Here is a 19,325-nt window from a genome sequence, read left to right on the forward strand (position 1 = left end):
TGAACTGCTGCCCCTCACGTCTTGTATTCCATAGAAAAGTTGGGCCTTGACTTCCCCCTTAATGCAAACAGCACCTCCAGGGCTTCTTCCACATGCATGAGGCTTATCACAATGTTCCATCACCTGCCTCCCACCAACTTTCCCCATTCGTACCCTTTCATTCCTGGAAGAAATGGAGCCAGAGACTGTCAGCTTAGTACTGCTAGTGAGTCACACCCAGTTTTGTGACTCAGCAGCACCTAACTCAGCATCTTTGGATCTGTTTCCTGCGAGGGCACTGGGGGGCACCGGAAGTGTAATAGCAGGCTGCAGGAGGAAATGAGAGGAGCAGATGCTCAGCTATGGAGAAATCTATCCATTTCAATTTCACTCTGTTTCTCCTTCTCCCAGTCTACGTCTGCCACATTCCTGCATCAGTTTGCATATCTTGTTTACAGAAGATCCTCATGAAAAATTGTTAGCATTTTAGCATACTGTGCATGTTTTTTTGCTAATGTGTACATTTTTTTGCAAGCAACGTTCCCCTAATTTTATGCATGTATGCCGGGGTGCCTTGAATGATGCTCAGGACTGCCACAGGCAACACTGGCCTCTGTCCCTCTTTCCTTCCCTCCCTCCTCTGATGCCTTCTCGCATCTCTGCCTCCAAAAAGCTTGCGTGGCTGTTTGTTGCAGCAGCCCTGGCTACAGGCTCCCCAGGCAAATGGTGCCTCTGGGGCTGGCCAGAGGAGAGGAGAGGGGGCTGAGCAAACACTTTACAAGGGAGGGTGTTGGAAAAGAGGTGAGGGGCTGCCAGCTTTGCATGCAAGGGGTGACATAACTGGGCTTCTGAGGCTTCCGGGACACATTTTCCCCCAGGGGAGCTGCAGAAAGAATGTACTGGGTCAAAGGAGCCATGAGACTCAAAAAGGTTGAAAACCTCTGATATATGCTATTCTCACCAGTATTTGTATCTACTGTTTAATAGAAAAGGAAATCTCCAAGACGTTTACATGAAATACAAGGAGAAAAATTAATTCAAGTTAAAAATAAAGCAAGAACATTCAGATATTATTTTTTTTAAAAGCAAAATAAAAAAAGAATATAGCATTTCCCCTTATTCCTCATCTTTATTTATTTGTTTGTTTATTTATTTATTTAACAAAATCTATATACTGCCTGACTGTGTAAAATAAAACAATGAAAATTGTTGATAAAAACCAAGTCAAAAATATGTGTTAAAAGATTATTAAAATCAGCAGTAACTAAAATAAGATTAAAACATGCAAATGTCTACATGTCTGCTTAGGCTTGCCTATCAGAGTGGCTGTGGAAACCCAGCCAGATGGCAGATGGGTAGGGTATAAATAACATAATAATAATATATATATATAAATTTAAAGCAGGCACTGAAAAGAGTACAGTGAAGGCACCTGTCTGATATCAATAGGTAGGGCGTTCCAAAGTGTGGGGTACTGCCACACAAACAGTTTGTTTTCTATAAGTGTGGAACGTGTATTACGTGGCACCTGTAAATGATCCTGCAAGTTAACTGATCTCAAGCTGTTGAGGGCTTTACATACTAATAGTTACACCTTGGCATTGGCTATAATTTTAAGACTGAATGGGGTAATAAAAGTAACTCTGCACCTGATCAAAGACATTTCCCCGCCTTACTTCACATCATGTTTCAGGAGGTGTTGAAAACCTCCCCCCCCTTTCCCTATCATTTCATTTATTAATTGCTTCCTATGAGGAATTTACAATATAATAAAATATTGTTACAGTTTGGCGGTGTTAAGCTTGGGTGTGATGATCCTTCCAAATCCTGGATCCAGTAAATGTTAAACTATAAGCCAGGCTAGCTTTCATTAAGAGAACAAAGGATTAAAGGGGTTCGGTGCAATACAAAAAAATGGGCTTGCCCCCCCCCCAATGTACAAAGCCAGAGTTTGGAGTAGAATTTTTGGGATGTGATGTGGAGAGAGAATTTTAGAAAGATGAAATTCGCATTCATTGCCCAAATTCGCCTCTGGCCTTGTGGTGTCTGCAAGGAATGTGACCTGAAAAAAGTTACAATACACGACTGATTCGGATGCTACTTTTAAAGGTGTGTGTGTGTGTGTGTATGTGTCCGTTGCCACACTCCTTCTGCATCTCAGCCCAATCCCCACCACCGCCTTGGAGAAAGAGCAATTTTTTATTATTATTATTATTTATTCAATTTATATACCACGCTTTCTCTAAAGATCCCAGGACGGTGCCCAACATTGAGAACATAATTTACGCAGCATAAGAATAAAACCACAATAATAAAATAATTAAAAAGAAGAACAGGTTCTGCCCCCTACATTGAACAGGTCATAGAATGGCTGAAGACCTGGGTAAAGAGGAATGTTTTCTCCTGGCGCCTACAGACATGTAATGATGGCAGCAGGCGAGCCTCTCTGGGAAGAGCATTCCATTGATGGGGAGCCACCACAGAAAAAGCCCGTTCTCATGTTGCTACCCTCTGAACCTCTCGGGGAGAGGAGAAATAGAGAAGGGCCTCCGATGACAATTGCAGGGCCTAGGGCTGGGGCTAGACACATCAAAGAAGCGTTTCAGTTAAACGCGTTGCTAACGTTGTATGAGAAATTGGGTAAGCAAAACATGGGACTTCACAGCGCCATCTGGTGTCACAGTGTTAGAATGCATAAACAACACATATAAAGCGTTTTTTTCTTTGCCAATGTAGCTGAGTCCCAGGTCACTTTGTATGGGGAGAGGTGGTCCTTAAGGTATTGAGGTCCTGAGCTATGTAAGGCTTGATAGTTCAGCACCAGCATTTTGAATTGGGCCCGGAAACTGACAGCCAGTGCAATTAGTGGGTAGGAGCATGTTGCCCTCATTCGACTGCACTCCCCCTCTAGATTAGAAAAGGACAGGCAAACAGGCAGCAATGGTAAAAGGACTGGTGCCCCCCTAATTGCTGATGTGTAGGCCTTGGCACATGCTTGAGGATGCTGATGTCTGGCACTGACTCTGCACTCTACACATGCTTAGAAGCAGCTGATGTCTCACAGTGTGGAACTGGTGTGTGTGTGTGTGTGTGTGTGTGTGCTTGGAGCTCTTAATGAGCCTCCCTCCTAAGCATCAAATCCTAGGGGACAAGTTCTATTTGGACCATAATAATAATAATAATAATAATAATAATAATAATAATATTTATATGCCACCTATCTGACTGGGTTGCTTCAGCCACTCTGAGCGGCTCCCAGCAAAATATTAAAAACACAGTAAAACATCAACCATTAAAAACTTCCCTGAACAGGGCTGCCTTCAGATGTCTTCTAAAAGTCAAATAGTTGTTTATCTGTTTGACATCTGATGGTGATACCTGGGTGTCATGACCTGGGACCCAGGTGGATGTCCTGGCCAGGAAGTATGTCAGAACTCCCAGCACACACACAGCTATGCTCCCATCCTCTGTCACAGATCATGTTTCCGATACACAACTGACCTTAGCCTGCTCTTTCCACGACACTGCATGTATTTATTTGGCTAAAAAGGACCAGCATTATTTCCAGACCTCCTTTGCAGGGTGACAATGGGACGGGGTTCCACAGGGCGGGTGCCACTACCAAGAAGACCCTCTGCCAGCTTCCCTGTAGCAGTTCCCTGTAAAATATTTGAGACCATTCCTTCCCCTCAAGTTGATCAACATTGCCATTCAAATGGTGTATGTGTGATTATGTGGGGCAGGGCTTACCTGGGATCCCCAATATTTTATTCAAGTTGGCACCCTGCCCCCCAGTTACTCTTTCCACGAGGCATAGCTTGTCTATAATTGGGGGGAGTCAATGATACACATGTATTTTATTAAGAGGAGGGACCTCAAAGATTCATAGAAGGGACCACGAGGGTCATCTTGTCCAAGCTGCTACAATGCAGGAATCTTTTTGCCCAACATGGGGCTCGAACCCACGACCTTGGTCATAGCCAGAATTTTTGTTGGAGGGGGAGACTTTTGTTAGGGGGTGCAGTTGCCCCCCTGGCTATGCCCATGCCCTGAGATTAAGAGTCTCATGCTCCACACATGGTTTGTCTAAAATTGGGGGGAGTCAATGGTACTTCACGGCCCTCAGGGCGAGTGTGTGTGTATGTAATCTATCTGAACTTGCTTCCTGTCACATGGGTGTAGTGGGGTGGGGGTTGGGGAACAGCGGTCCCCCAAATCAAGTAAATAAATGAAAATACTTGATTACTGACCAATTGCGTTGCAGATAACAGACCCTGCAAGTGTTCCTATTTTCTAGGGACAGTCCTCGATTTACAGAAGCCGTCCCAGTTTCTGATTTGATCCCGAAATGTCCCCCTAGTTTTATAGAAGAAATGTTGGGAGGGTATGGAGTTATCCGACCCACAAGCTGTCTGAAGGCAGCCCTGTATAGGGAAGTGTTTTTTTAAAAAATTGTTTAATGTTTTGGTATGTTTTGATATATGTTGGACACTGCCCAGAGTGGCTGGGGCAACCCAGTCAGATGGGTGGGGTATAAATAATAAAATTATGATGATGGAATGGGACGTCCCTATTTTCATCGGAGAAATGTGGGAGGGTATGAGATAACTCGCTTCTGCCCCCCAACATAAAGCCTGCCCCCACCCCATAAAATAAATCCTGGCCATGCCCATGTGATGCCACAGTGGGAGAAGAAGAGCCGCTCTGCACGAGCTCAGAGGCACCCTCGCCACCCGAGGGGGGGGGGCAAAGCAGAACACAGGAATCCTCCGCAGAGGTGGCGAGGGGAGGCACCGGGGTCTCTTTTAAAAGTCTGCCCGTGCCGGGCGAGCAGCCCCCGGTGACCTCCGCGGGGGTTTCATCCGAGGAAGCGCTGTCCGCGCAGCGCTGCCCCCTGCCGGCGCCGTCAATTCCCGGGCCCCGTTTCCTTCCTTTCCCTTCTCCTTCCCCCTTTGGCTCCGGCGACGTCGATCCGAAGCGAGGCGAGCTGGTTTCCCCTTGCGGAGGCCGGCCGCGTCCCCGGGCTCTCCGGCCCCGCTGAGCCCCCGCTTGAGGGCGTGTCCTCCCGGCGCCCCCCAACCTTTCGCTGCTGGCCGGGGGCGGCGAGAGGAGGAGACCGGCGTCGCGGGAGGAAGTGGAAGCGGCGGCGGCGAATAGCGGGCAGGCGGAGAAGGCTTTGCAAGCAGCCGCGCACCAAGGAGGCTCCGGAGACTCGCCAGCTTCGCCCGGGTCTTTCCCGTCCAGGCTCCGGGTTCCCGCCGCCTCGGGCCATCGCGGCTCCTGGGAGGCGGGAGGCGGCGGCAAGCAAGCAGCAGCTAGCCTCCGCCTCCGCCTCGGCGCCTGCTCCATTATAAAACGGGCAGGGGAGGAAGGAGAAGCCGGAGAGGCTCTTCCCGTCGCCTCGGAGCCTTCCGGGATTCGCCTCGCCGCCGAGGGGCCTGCAGAAAAGGGTTGCACCCAACTTGCTGCTAGTGCTGCTGCTGGAGGATCTGAGCCCTCCAAGAAGCCCTTTGGCGGGGCGAAGTTTCCGGATGGCTGCTGAGAGATTTCCCTCCCTGGCCATCCCCGCCTCCCTCTCCAGGGGTCCTGCTGCTTAAAAGGAGCGAAATCCCAAATAGATGTGAAGCAGGAAGCTTAGAGACCTGCCCTTCCCCTCCCCCTCCAGAGTGCCCAGGCACCCGAGAAAGACTGAATGGGTGTCCTGTAGAGACAGACACGCGCGTGCATATATAGAGATATATGCAGATTTCCAAGTGAGTGCCTGCATCTTTTTCCTTTTTGCATACGGGGTGCCTTTCCCGACGCGCACGCACCCTCCTGCTCCTCCTCTTCTTTTTTTTCAAAAGAATAACTTGCTCCAGGGTGCAAGTGGAAGGGAAGATGCAGACGTTTCTGAAAGGGAAAAGGGTTGGCTATTGGCTGAGCGAGAAGAAAATCAAGAAGCTGAATTTCCAGGCGTTCGCAGAGCTTTGCAGGTAAGGAGCGAGGATCGGCGGTTTATTGTGCTGTGTGTGTGTTTGTGACAAAAGAACCTTCCTTTCCCTTTTCTCTGGGACTCTTCTTTAACTTGGCACTTGAGCATCCCTCCCTTCTCCCGAGGATGTGGATGTGACGGGCCTCTTGCTCCTTAATCATCATAGTCTGGTGAGCAAATTGAAGGAGCAGTTGCACAGTGCAGCTTGGCTTAGAACCTCGGTAATTGCCAGTTGGGAAATCCAGCCTTACAAATCATAACAACACCCTGATCAAGGTGAAAAAAAAGGAAAAGTGCCCAAAGCCACGATGATGATGTGAAAAGCTTATAATTTGCTTGGCTTCCTCTCCACCCCCACCACCCCTCTCCTGATTCACCAAAAACAGATGGGGTATAATGTGCGGCTTTGGGGATTATGTAGACATGTGCAAGGTTCCTGAATAACATATTGAGGAAAGTTGCAGCCACGCTTGTTGTTGCTTGCGAATTTCCTGCGGCGTAAATGCTCTCGTAGGTAAACTGGTCCACCGAGGCAGTTTCCTAAACACTGGAATAGGCAAAAATGACAGAATGTTGGTAAGCTCTCTAATGGAGCGAGCCACATACATCTGAATAACTAATACACTGCCTCACTCAGTTTTGCCTTCAAGGACCAAGCATCTTTTTGCAATGACAGCCTCATCTCCCTTCTCCTTTGGAAAGTGCAGCCGTGGAAAGGGTTCTCTCCCAAGCCAAGATGGGCCTAAACGTTGCAAGAGCCTTTTTGCAGAAACCTAAAGAATGTGAAAGGCACTTAAGGGTCTCTCTCTGCTTTGCTGTTTGGGAGTTTGATTAAACCTACATTTGCATGCTCCTGTTCAAAGACTTCTAGGACTTAATAATGGGGAAAGCAAGACAGGCTCTTGCTTTGGGTTGAGAACCAAAATGGTAACATAATGGTTCAGGCTACTAAGAACTGAAGAAATGAATGAGCCGATTGTCTTGGTATATAACACAAGGTTGAGTTATATAGTGGTCTCGCTGAAGACAGTGGGGGGTTTCATACGGCTATTTGGGAGACTTCTTGAATGGTTAAACACTATTTTATTTTATTTTTTGCCAGCTGTAAGAAGTTGTTTTTCAAAGGTGGCCGTTTTCCATGACTTCTGTTATGTGTGGCTGCATCTCTATTCAGCCACTGTTCTGTGCTGCTTATTACCCTTGTCTTGACCTGAATTCTCCAAATCAAATATTCCAGATAATATTTTAAGTTAAAAGCAAGCGAGAACAATCAAGTCTTTATTCTTAAACACCCAGACAAACATTCTGACCGTGTTGCTAATCCAAGGGTACTTTCTTTGCTCCTTTAACAAAAAGAAAGAAAAAGGGAGAGATTTCATCTGTTTGACTATACTGTCTAAGCAGTATCTCCAAGTCTTTTTGTCTCAAAATGCAATGCATGAACTTCCTCGGCGCTTTTTGCAAGGCCCTGGCAAAATTCTGGGGATAGTCGGTGTTGTTCCCCCTCCTGCTACATCACAAGTTTATGGAGGGGAAGATATTCAACTAGATGTGAGCATCTGGGAACCTGAGCAGATCCTAGCTATGTGAGCAGAGTGCCCTATGAGGGTATGCCGAAGGAATTTTATGTCCTCCCAAGTCGAAGGAAAGCCTTTTGGGTTACTTACGCAACTCGACGTGTCCTAGAACATAGAAATACTTGCCTTGTGCTGAATGAGACCATTGGTCCATCTAGTTTGGTACTGTCTATGCTAGCCTGCACCAACCCAGTGTTCTGCATGTTTTGGATTGCAACCCTTGTCAGCCCCAACCAGAATGGGCAGTGTCAACGATGTTTGCGATTTGTAGTTTAAGACAGCCGGAGGACACCAGATTGGGAAGGCTGTGGGCTCTCCGGGATTTCAGACGGAGCCCTTTCCTTTCTTTTTATTTGTTTTAAGTGTGAACACTTAATGATGTGGACTTAAAAACACCGGAAGCTGCCTTATATCAAGGCAGACTCTTGGTCCACCCAGTATCTGCTTCTTTCATCTCTTTGAGGCTGGTGCTTGTAATAGTTCTTAGCCTTTTTAGCAAGTGCAACACGAGACAAGTTTGAATAGCATATACAGTATATATCCAGCCCCATTGGCCTGTAGCGATGGCAAGCAGACTGGGGAAAAGTCGTCCCTTTCCGGATATAGCAAAGCCCGTGGGTCTGGCTACTTTGCAAGGAGTGCTGCAAACTCCCATGATGTCTTTAGCCCCCGTAACATGGGAAAGCAATTAAACCCCAGTTGCATCTAATAAACAGTAGCAGGGGGCAGGCATGACAACAAGGCAGTGGTAGAGTGGAATTTAAAATTTGTACTCAAAGTAACAGGAATCCTGCACTTAATAAGATAGGCAGGGTGCATATATTTTGTTACTGAGAAAATAATTTACTAGTTCAGACATTGCTGGAGCACCCCTGTACCCCTGGCTGCTAGTTAATGGTAGATTTGATGCAAAGTTGCATTGTGGCCTCCTGAATTCTTCCACGATTCCCACCTGATTTTTAGCTGGAGGAGATAGCAAACCTCCTCTAGCCCCATCCCCTTGCTGAATATATTATGAGTTGAGTTTGACCATTTATTAGAATTTGTCCAGTATGTTTCTATGTCCTGTATCAAAGCATACAATCTCCTCAAGGTCTAGGTAGGGTTTTCTCCAGTCTCTGAGCAGTTCTCATGTAACTTGCATTGAGAGTGATTGCACGAGCCCCTTATTTTGCTCAGCTGAGATGTCACAGTCCCTAATTTCCAAACTATGGTTTGGTGATCAGGGAGCAGCACACTGTGGGTTCTTGTGCACCCTTTTATGAATGATTTCCCTCATATCTCTTCCATCATTTACTGTAACAGTAGCTTAGTGTTACATATATATTATGGCTAAATATGGCTTGATTTAACCAGGATTGCCCCAAACCATGGTTTGGAGATCCATGTCAAAACCTTGGTTCCAAATCATGGTTTGAAAGCCCAGTCTAATGCCAATCAACACAGTTCTTTTAGGGTCATGAGTACAGTATGTTACTAGCTATAATGGCTGTGCTCTGTCTCCACCTTCAGAGACAGCCATGTTTCTTACTACAAGTTGACCAATGCACCCAACACCTGCATCTTCAGCATGATTCCTGATTCCATTGCATCTTACTTCCCCAAAGCTGATGAGCGCTCCTTCTTATGGTCCCTTATTCCCTATTACTTCTGTCACCACCAGCTCCTCTTCCCAGGCTGCTTTTGGTTCCAGCTTGTTATGGAGGAGAAGCAGGGCAGGTTAATAACAACAACAACAACAACAACAATAACAACAACAATAATAATTTATTATTATTTATACCCCGCCCATCTGGCTGGGTTTCCCCAGTCACTTTGGGCAGCTTCTAACACAATATTAAAATACAGTAAAGCGTCAAACATTAAAAGCTTCCCCAAACAGGGCTGCCTTCAGATGTCATCTAAAAGTCTGGTAGTTGTTGTTCTCTTTGACATCTGGTGGGAGGGCGTTCCACAGGGCGGGTGCCACTACTGAGAAGGCCCTCTGCCTGGTTCCTTGTAACTTGGCTTCTCGCAATGAGGGAACCGCCAGAAGGCCCTCGGCACTGGACCTCAGCATCCGGGCAGAATGATGGGGGTGGAGACGCTTCTTCATTGGGTTGTGAAGGAACGATCGATCTGCATCTGCAGAGCATTTTCAGGTGGGATGTCACAAGTGCTTTTGAGCCTTGCTCATTTCTGTAAACACGTGCAATAGAAAATCTAAGAAAGGTATGTTAACATTGGATATATACCTCCTGACCTGGTTGGAGGCTCAGCCTGAAATTCCTACCGAAGTCACGAAATTCTCAGGAACAAGCAGGCCGCTTTCTCAGTCCCTTTATCTCTTAAGTAGGGAAGATCGGAGATAAGAACTGTAAAGTCAAGTTCTTCATACCAGGAAGCGTTATGTAAGTAAAACATTACTGACAACTCTGGTGTTTCCCCCGCAAGCACCTGAAAATTTAGGGACAGAGAGAAAGCTCGACATGGAAATACGATAGCAGCCTCACTAGCTTAAGCATACTGTGGAAAAGTTACCCGAGAAGGCTCTTTAAAAAATAATAATGGAGGCAATTTTGATACACAGTTGGGGAAACTTTTCAACGAGGTCATATGAACCTCTTTGATTAATACTCTACTCTTTGCAAATCTTTGCAGAAGTATAACATGCACATGTCTACACTGATTTTTTATTTATTACAAATGTGTTTTGGTAGATAATCTCTGCAAAACTGCAGCATAGCCAACTGTTGCATTCCCAAGTGCAAGCTCGCAGTGTCTTTGACATGCACAAATCATGACTTGTCGTCATGGCAATCAATCTGGATGAACTGGATGAGAGGAGAAATCGAGGGGATTGGGGGAGCAGCCAACCATATGGAGGATGATCGTGTGTTTTGGCCCTCTTCTCGCAGAAAAGGGGGAATAAACAGTAGGAATATTTTTTGCAGCCTGTCGATTGCAGCTTCCGGTTCTGATTTGATAGAATCATAGAGTTGGAAGGGATCCTGGGGGTCATCTAGTTCAACCCCCTTGCAGTGCAGGAATCCTGCCCACAGCTGTCTCTGGTTGGGCTTGAACCAGCAGTCTTCTGGTAAACAGCCAGATGCACTGACTGATTGCTCCATGAGGATGATGGCTGTACTTTTGGAGTGTTGTTATGTTTTGTTTTATAGAGAGATTCAGTTTTCTTTTGTCAATTGTGCATAAGGAACCAAAGTTGGACTTCTATCCGTCCCCCCAGCATCTATATCCCGCTCTTCAGCTGGAAAAGTTCCCACCATGGCTTTTTCATAGGCTACCCTCTATTTTTATTTATTTATCTGCCAAGTGTTTTTAGAGAATTGATCTGATTCAGTGTTGGTCATTTGTTCTGTATATTATTGATTACCCAATAGGGATTCATCGGGCACCATTTGTTTTAACTTTTAAACCTTTGCTAAAAACCTTTCTGTGCTGCCAGGTTTATGCAGACAATTAAGAGAGCATCTTCTGTAAAAAAAAATAATTGGCTGATGATTTTTTGATATTTTGTATGTGGCTTTTATTGTATGTTTGCATGGTTATAAACATGTTGGATTTTTTTTTTTAAAAAATGATGTTTCGGTATACAAGTCTTTATAAATAAACATTATAAGTTTAAGATTTTAAAGTTCTATGATTTCACTACATACCACCTTGACGTTGCATTTTATAAATAGTCTTATAAATAAATAAAAATAATTAGTAATTAAACATTGATTGGAATCTTGTATATGATATAAACTGGATTAGAAACTATTGCACATTGTGTGCCGAACACTAGGGACAAGATGCCAAGCATTAGAAATTAGACTAATTACAATCTCCAGCATTAATCAGCGTTTTTATAGCTATGAAGTATATTGCATATCCTCCCAGGAATTCTCATTAACTTTCCTTTTCCATCCTGAACTTGCAGAGACTAGATAGTTGGGGTTTTTCTCTCTCTCAGGTGCTTGCCACGTGCCAGTTAAGAGTTTATTTTTGATTCCAAAGTAAAAATTAAGCCCATTTAAGAACAGTTTAAGAACAGCGGCTCTTGTTCCCTAGGATGCTTTTTAATACTCGAGTATGAGCTGTAGATTGGATTAATGTATTTGCCTTAACCAGGTTTTAAGAACTGTGAGGTTTCTTGTGCTAGCTGTTAATTTGATTTTTGCAAGTTTTATATTAAAAGGTAGGGATGAAATGGTGCTACTAAATGTTTTGGTATGCTGATGCGCTAAGATTTGTTGATAATGCTGGCATCATAATACTAAGAGTTTAATGCTTGGTGTTAGTGCCTCCTGAGCTCAAATTATCCAGAAGGGAGAGCCAGTAGGTAGAGAATTGGAAATGGATTTTGGAGAGTTGGGTTCCAGGCCGAGTGGTTAACATGGAATTGTCATGCTTTGCTCACGTTTTACAGGGCAACCGTGTGACAACACCATCACCCTGTCATTATTCTCATCTCATCTGTGGTTCGTTGTTTTTCCCCACACTGCAGAAAGTTATGACTTTTTTTCCCCAGAAGAATGGAAGAGCATTACAAATATATCTCATTTTATCATATACCGCCATGTGAGGGCTGTGCAGCCTATAAATATTTTTTGGGGGTATCCAATGAAGTAGTTCCGCTATTGCAACGCCTTTTGGCTGTGCGAGCGAAACTTTCCCTTCCTCTCTTCTCCCTCTCTATTCTGGGTCCTCTCCCCAAACTCTCGGGAACAGATTTGGGGAGGGCATGAGGAGAGGGAGAAGTTATGTTGTGCAAGCAGAAACTCCTGTGCTAGCAGAAGCACTTTGTTAAACACTGCCCCTTTCAAAATAATGTTATTTTTTAAAAAATAATATCCTTTCTAATCGCCAGCCCTTAAACATATTACTGAAGTCTTTTATATGCTGTATACAGAACAGCTCTTTGCTTATGCAACAATTACATTTGCCACTGGTATGCTAGTGTTATATCAGTGTTTCCAGAAGCAAACAAGGAGAATATAAATAACAGACACTTAAATATGCAAATCTCTCTGAAACTTCATTTTTTGAGTTTAGTGCAGCTTTAAGAGATCAGTGAAAACCGTCCTTTATTGGCTTCATGTAATCTGTTGATTCAGTCCCTGCTCCTGCCAACCTAGCAGTTCGAAAGCATGTCAAAGTGCAAGTACATAAATAGGTACTGCTCTGGCGGGAAGGTAAATGGCGTTTCCGTGCGCTGCTCTGGTTCACCAGAAGCGGCTTAGTCATGCTGGCCACATGACCCGGAAGCTGTGCGCCGGCTCCCTCAGCCAATAAAACGAGATGAGCGCCACAACCCCAGAGTCGGCCACGACTGGACCTAATGGCCAGGGGTCCATTTACCTTTACCTTTAATCTGTCGATTGTATACAATTTTGAAATCGTTAGCTTTTCACCTCAGCCTTACTGGTGTGACTTCAGATGTGAGCTATGCTGAAATCACTTTCTATCTCTTAGCCCAGTGATCTTCAACTCTGGGTGCACAGATGTTTTTTTTGGACTGCAACTCCCATCATTCCTTGCCATCCCAATGGCCAGGGATGATGGGAGTTGTAGTCCAACAAACGCCTGGAGACCCAAGGTTGAAGAATGCTGCCTTAGCCTAATCTACTACACAGGGCTGTGTGGATAAAGTATCGTGCCACCTTTAGTTCCTTGTGTATAATTTTTTAATTTTATTTTTTTAAAGGCACTGTGGTGGCTGTTCTTAACACCCTCGCCTCCCCAAAATGGTTGGGACTTCTGTATTGTCTGCTAGGGAATTAATGTTGGGTGTGTATTGTTACCATGTGGTTAGTTAGGGATTAGTTAGGCTGAGTCTAAGGGGGGGACCCCAGAATACCTGTGGAAGCAATACTCTGTCCCAAACATTTCAAAAACGTAACTTTTGATTTATTTATTTTTTTAAAAAGAGTGGGTAAGGATTTTGAGGAAGAGCGCTGCAATATACTATACTCTGCATGGATTAATTTCCCTCTGTATGGAGTTCTTTTGAATTGTGACAAAGCAAGAACTCTGCAGCAGAGATGTTGACTCTTTGAAACCTATTACGTTACAGTCTAATTTGGGAGCTGAGGTACAATAGGTTTAACACGGGGACAGCTCTTTCCTCACCTCTCTAAGGAAAGCTTTCAAATGGGCAGGCCGAAGCCTTTCAACATTTGCTTCACAAGTGCGCTCTCCCCTCCTGCAGTTTCCAACAGCCGTTGCTTCCTCCGACTATGAGGCAGAGCATTGCCATCACGGCTTAGCAGCATGTTGATGGGAGGGAGGGCGGAACACCAGCAGTTAGGGCTGGGTGGTATCAAGTTTTCAACATGGTGATATATCACCAGCTAAACATCGTGATATACTGACACATCACGATGTCTGAAATAAGGATGGAACTACAGTGGTACTTCGGGTTACATACGCTTCAGGTTATGCACTCCACTAAGCCAGAAATAGTGCTTCAGGTTAAGAACTTTGCTTCAGGATAAGAACAGAAATCGGGCTATGGCGGCAGTGGGAGGCCCCATTAGCTAAAGTGGTGCTTCAGGTTAAGAACAGCTTCAGGTTAAGAACGGACCTCTGGAACGAATTAAGTACTTAACCCGAGGTACCACTGTACTGTAGAGGCATTGACTGGCTTCATGGTTTTTCCTGCATTGCGATTTATGCATAGCACCCCCCCTCAATAACTCACGATATATTGCCAGATCAAAAATTATGAAACCGATATCAAGATATGGACTTCAAACCCACTTTAGATGACATATCACCCTGCCTTAAAGCACACCATGACTCGTGATGATGATGATTTATTATATATACCCCGCCTATCTGGCTGGGTTTCCTCAGCCACTCTGGGCAGCTCCCACCAGAATATTAAAAATGCGACAAAACACCAGACATTAAAAACTTCCCTAAACAGGACCGCCTTCAGATGTCTTCTAAAAGTCAGATAGTTGTTTATTTCCTTGACATCTGATATATTGCCAGGACAAAAATTATGAAATCGACATCACAATAAGGATTTCAAACAGGTTTTGGATAGTATATTGATATATTGCCCAGGCCTACCAGTAAAATGGCTGGAATTGCCACTGCCGCGGGAATAAGTGGAGCATGCGTTTTCTCATCAAGTGCTATAAGGGTGTTTGAATTCCAGGTGGAAAAACGATCTACAGTTGTGATGTGGTTGAATGAGGAGGGTGGGCCACAGCTCAGCGGTAGAGTATCTGCTTTGTAAGCAGAAGGTCCTAGGTTCAGCCCCCAAGTAGGGTTGAGAGAGGCCCCTTGGTGAAATCCTGGAGGGCCGTTGCCAGTCAGTGTAGAATAGACAATACTGGTATAAGCCAGCTTCCCATGGCTGGTATCTGAACTGAATGTGAAGCCAGTCCACTGCAGGGCACAGTCCATTTCTCTTCTTCCCCTGCTCTCTTGCCTAGGTTAGCCAGATCACCGCAGGTGGATGTGGGTGAAAGTTACAGACTGATGTCATGCTTCTGCCGAGAGTGAGAGGGAAACTGCAAGGAAAAAAACCCTCGAGTCTCTGTTCCTCCTTCCTCTTGAAACCAGCCATTGTGTGCTTAGTCGGAACGGAACGTTTTCTCTGTAGTCATTATGAGAGCATAGGGTCAGCTGGCCGGATTTGAGACACAGACCCTCAGTTGCTGACGGCTCCATTAGCATAAACATCTGCCATAGCTAGGTAGGGCACATGCTTCGCACACGAAACCGAGGAACCGGTCTTGTACCAAATCAGACCACTGATCCATCTAACTTGGTATTGTCAACACCGACTTGCACAATTTCTTCAAGGTCTTCCCTAGTCCTGCCTGAAGATGTCAGGGATTGAACCCAGATCCATTTGCATGCAAAGCTATACACTCTGCTGCTGAACGATAAGTACAGTGGTACCTCGGGTTACATACGCTTCAGGTTACAGACTCCGCTAACTCAGAAATAGTACCTCGGGTTAAGAACTTTGCTTCAGGATGAGAACAGAAATTGCGTGGCGGCAGTGTGGCAGCAGCGGGAGGCCCCATTAGCTAAAGTGGTTATTCAGGTTAAGATCAGTTTCAGGTTAAGAACGGACCTCCAGAACGAATTAAGTATGTAACCAGAGGTACCACTGTATATGCAGCCATTTTCTTCAAGTGGAAGATTCTAGGTTCAGTTCCCTGGCATCTCAGATAGGACTGAGAAAGACCCCCCTCCTCTGAAATCCTGATGCTGTACTAAGGAAACTGTGCTAAGCTAGATGAACCTATGGTCTGATGCCTGAAAAAGGTAGCTTTCCAGGTTCCTTTCTATATTGTTAAATATTGTCGTTGCTTCATATAAGACCACATTGTATAAATGAGCTGGCTTAACTTGGCCACAGATTTGTCCGTAAAGTCAAAGAAATAGGTTGGAATATTTTAGATTTGCCCTTTTCTCCCCATAAAAGTCTGCAAATAGCTTTTATATGCCACGAGTATATAATGTTCCTCAGCCCTTTTGTTTCTCTTTTGGAGGAAGGAGCATATTGCGTTACACCCTGCAACAACCAGGCAGTGAGCTGTTGGCGTTATGCAATGCCAAGAACTAAGTGTGTGCTGTTGAATATGAAATTCTAAAAATTCTGTGACAAAGGATAGGTGAGAGAGCTAACTGTGTCTGCATTATGCTGGCTTCTTGCATCCAGTGGGAATATACACCATGGCTAGTAAACTTGCATTGCAGAGTATTTTTTCCAAATGCTGAATTTAATTGCTTTCTCGCAGTGTGTCATGGCCTGTGCCTTTGTGGAGAATCCCAGTTCCCTTATGGAGCTGCCCATTTACATATTTACTTATTGCATTTTTACCCCACCTTTTCTTCAAGGAGCCCCAGGGGACGTATGTGGTTCTCCTCCTCCTTTTTTAATTCCCACAACAACCCTTTGAGGTAGGTTAGGCTGAGAGGCAGTGACTGGCTAAAGGTCACCCACTGAGCATCATGTCTAAGTGGGGATTTGAATCCTGGTGTCTCGGGTTCTTGTCTGATACAGGAATCTACAAAAGCTATCCCATCTTCATCTACTTTTGACCTGTTGTCCCACCTCACTAAATCTTAACACCCATGCGGTTGGTGTAAGGTTGGCGTGTTTGTTGTTGAAATCCAGGCCGTCTGCCAGTTTAGCCTCATCTGCAGGAAATGACTCACAATAAAGAGTTCTTGCCTTCCTCCTAAAATTCAGGTTTGTCTAGTATGTAGGGGAAAGTGGTTCCATAGCTTTGGGGAAAAGGTAAGAGAAGTATAGCGTTCTGTACACTATGTACATCATGGTGCATTTTACATGTAGCATTACCTCAGACTATGGCTTGGCACAAGTGAATAAGCATTGGTGTATACAGAGCGAAAATTGCAGCTGTTTCGTTCTCCTCTTGGTCCTGCTGTTTCCATTCTCCTTGGAGCTAAGTGTTGCATGTGAGCCTGTGCTACCTCGGGTTACATACGCTTCAGGTTACATACGTTTCAGGTTACAGACTCCACTAACCCAGAAATAGTACCTTGGCTTAAGAACTTTGCTTCAGGATGAGAACAGAAATCGTGGTGCGACAGCAGTGGGAGGCCCCATTAGCTAAAGTGGTGCTTCAGGTTAAGAACAGTTTCAGGTTAAGAATGGACCTCCGGAACGAATTAAGTACATAACCAGAGGTACCACTGTAGTTTGTTTCACTTGAAACAAACCATTAGCAATAAGTCAAACCATGGCTTACTGTGCTGTAGCAGGACTGGGGGAGGAGTATAGCAGCTGTGATTTTTGCTCTGTGTACCCACTAGTTTACTCATTCACACTAAGCCGCAGTTTGACGTAGTGGTATGTGCAAGCCAGGACAATGTTTATGTGTTTGTAAGTTCCCTCCTTCTGTTTCCTGCATGGATTCCTCAATTCCTCACCACTGTTATATCAGTATTGCCCCTGCATCAAAGTTAATGTCAACCATGGTTAGCTTTAACCAGAGTTTGAAATCCTGGGGTGAATCTGGCTTGCAGATCGGGTTTTCTTCTTCTTTAGGTAACAGTTGTTAGGTTTTACTTGGCATGAATGCCATGCTACACCATGGTTAGCAGATGTCTATAAGAAATAGGAAGGGTGATTTTATTTTATTTTTGCAGATCCTATCTCTAATGCTTGGTTAAGGGATTGCATGAAATACAGTAAGTCTCCATGAGGCTTTTGTTTCTTGTTTCTGGCATTGTAGAAAAAGTCCCATGGAGATCAGAAGCAACCACCCTCTGGGACCTGTCCATTGAGAATGAGCAAAATCACTCAAGTGATCCTGCAATCATTTAGCTGTTCCTGCAGCCGTAACACAGACATTCAGATCATTACTCAAACTGAAGATTTGCAGTACCTGAACACTTAAGGTTTTGAAATGCAGTGTTTTGTACTTCATTCATATAGTGTGCAAAAAATAAAAAATGGTAACTGGTCCTTCCGTGTTAGGATAAAGTAACTGCAGGAATCCTCTTAAAATATCTGAGTAGCTGCTACTTACTAGTTTAAAGATGCTAATCTTTTCCATGTATGTGAGTAAAAAAATTTCATTGCACAACCGGATAAGGCAGTGCAACTTTGGTTTCCTTAGAGTTCAGTATAGTTCATCAGGGTTAATGAAGTTCTTGTACTTGAATAGCATGTAATATAGGACTATATTTTATCTAATCTTGACATTATCACCATGCTGGGAATTAAGGACATGATAAGAGCCCTGATGAACCAGACTGGAGGCCAGCAGTCTCTTCTCACAGTGGCCAACCAGGGGAAGCTATGGGAAGCTTGCAAGCAAGATGGAACAATTCAGATTTGGTGGTGATTCCATCAGTGAAAAAGGAACCCTCCAGACTAGAAACATAGGAAGAGCTCTGTTGGATCTTGTCCAGTATCCTGGTATTTTCATTGGGCAACCAGATGTCTCTAGGAAGCCTACAACCAGGACCTGAGTAAATCAGTCACATGGGGCTGTATCTAGTGGATCACCTGAAATGAAAAGACATGACTGGTTTAGGCCGTTCAATTTCAGTGGGTCTACTTTGAGTATAACTTAGTTGGCATTTAGTTTTCTGGACTTTTTCTTAATGTAGGCAATGTAAGGGTGGGTTTGGAGTGGACAGGAACTGCCTTGTGTACCACAAGCTAATTCTGACTGTCTAGAAACTCCAAAATTGCCATGGTAGTAAAGAGAAGGAGCAACTCTGGAAGTTCCTGCTGGGTTTTTGTTTTCAGTCAAAGGCTCATGGCTGCCCTGGTCAGGTGAGAGGTCTGAACCTTTTGGTGAAAACGGAGGGAGGGAGCACACTGGCTGCTGTACAAGTTACTCATTTTCCCCCACTGCCAGTCTATCAGCCACTTCTGCCCCTAGTGGTGAGGAGGAATAGTAGCAGCCATTGCAGCTGCTCATCCCCCCTCTGCTTTTGGGTTATTGTTCTCCTAACAGGGCTTGCATCTTCCACCTGTGGATTTCAAAGGGGTTGAGTGTGCCTAATTTTGCTTAGGATCAGACTTTAAACATATTGAAGCTTATCAAACAAGTTCCATTGGCAAGAATTGTGTTCTACAAAAGCCTGGCCCAGTGGAATAACTGTGGTTTAACAGTGGAACAAACCAGGAACAAACAACGCTGTAAGTCATGGTTTGTTGTTGCTTTATAAACTGAAGATGATACTTAACACTTTTTTGTGCAGTGTTAGAAATTAGCCAGGCACAATTCCTACAGTGTTGTAAACCACACACTGAGATTTGTTCTTTAAAATATAAAGTAGTATAGAAATGAAATAACAAT

General features: G+C 44.6%; 1 protein-coding gene across 2 annotated transcripts in view; it reads left to right on the top strand.

The window, feature by feature from the left end:
• The first annotated feature begins 5,742 nt into the window (after positions 1 to 5,742).
• ITPK1 (inositol-tetrakisphosphate 1-kinase) overlaps positions 5,743 to 19,325 on the top strand; it is a 121,859-nt gene continuing 108,276 nt past the window's right edge. Inside the window, exon 1 of one of the 2 annotated variants that reach the window (XM_053376406.1) lies at positions 5,743 to 5,954. In XM_053376406.1, coding sequence (XP_053232381.1) covers positions 5,860 to 5,954 — 95 coding nt within the window. In that variant the 5' untranslated portion in view covers positions 5,743 to 5,859. The remainder of the gene's footprint in view (positions 5,955 to 19,325) is intronic. The other variant, XM_053376414.1, reaches the window with a different exon arrangement.

The sequence above is a fragment of the Podarcis raffonei genome, chromosome 1, assembly GCF_027172205.1.
Source record: "Podarcis raffonei isolate rPodRaf1 chromosome 1, rPodRaf1.pri, whole genome shotgun sequence".
NCBI lineage: Eukaryota > Metazoa > Chordata > Lepidosauria > Squamata > Lacertidae > Podarcis > Podarcis raffonei.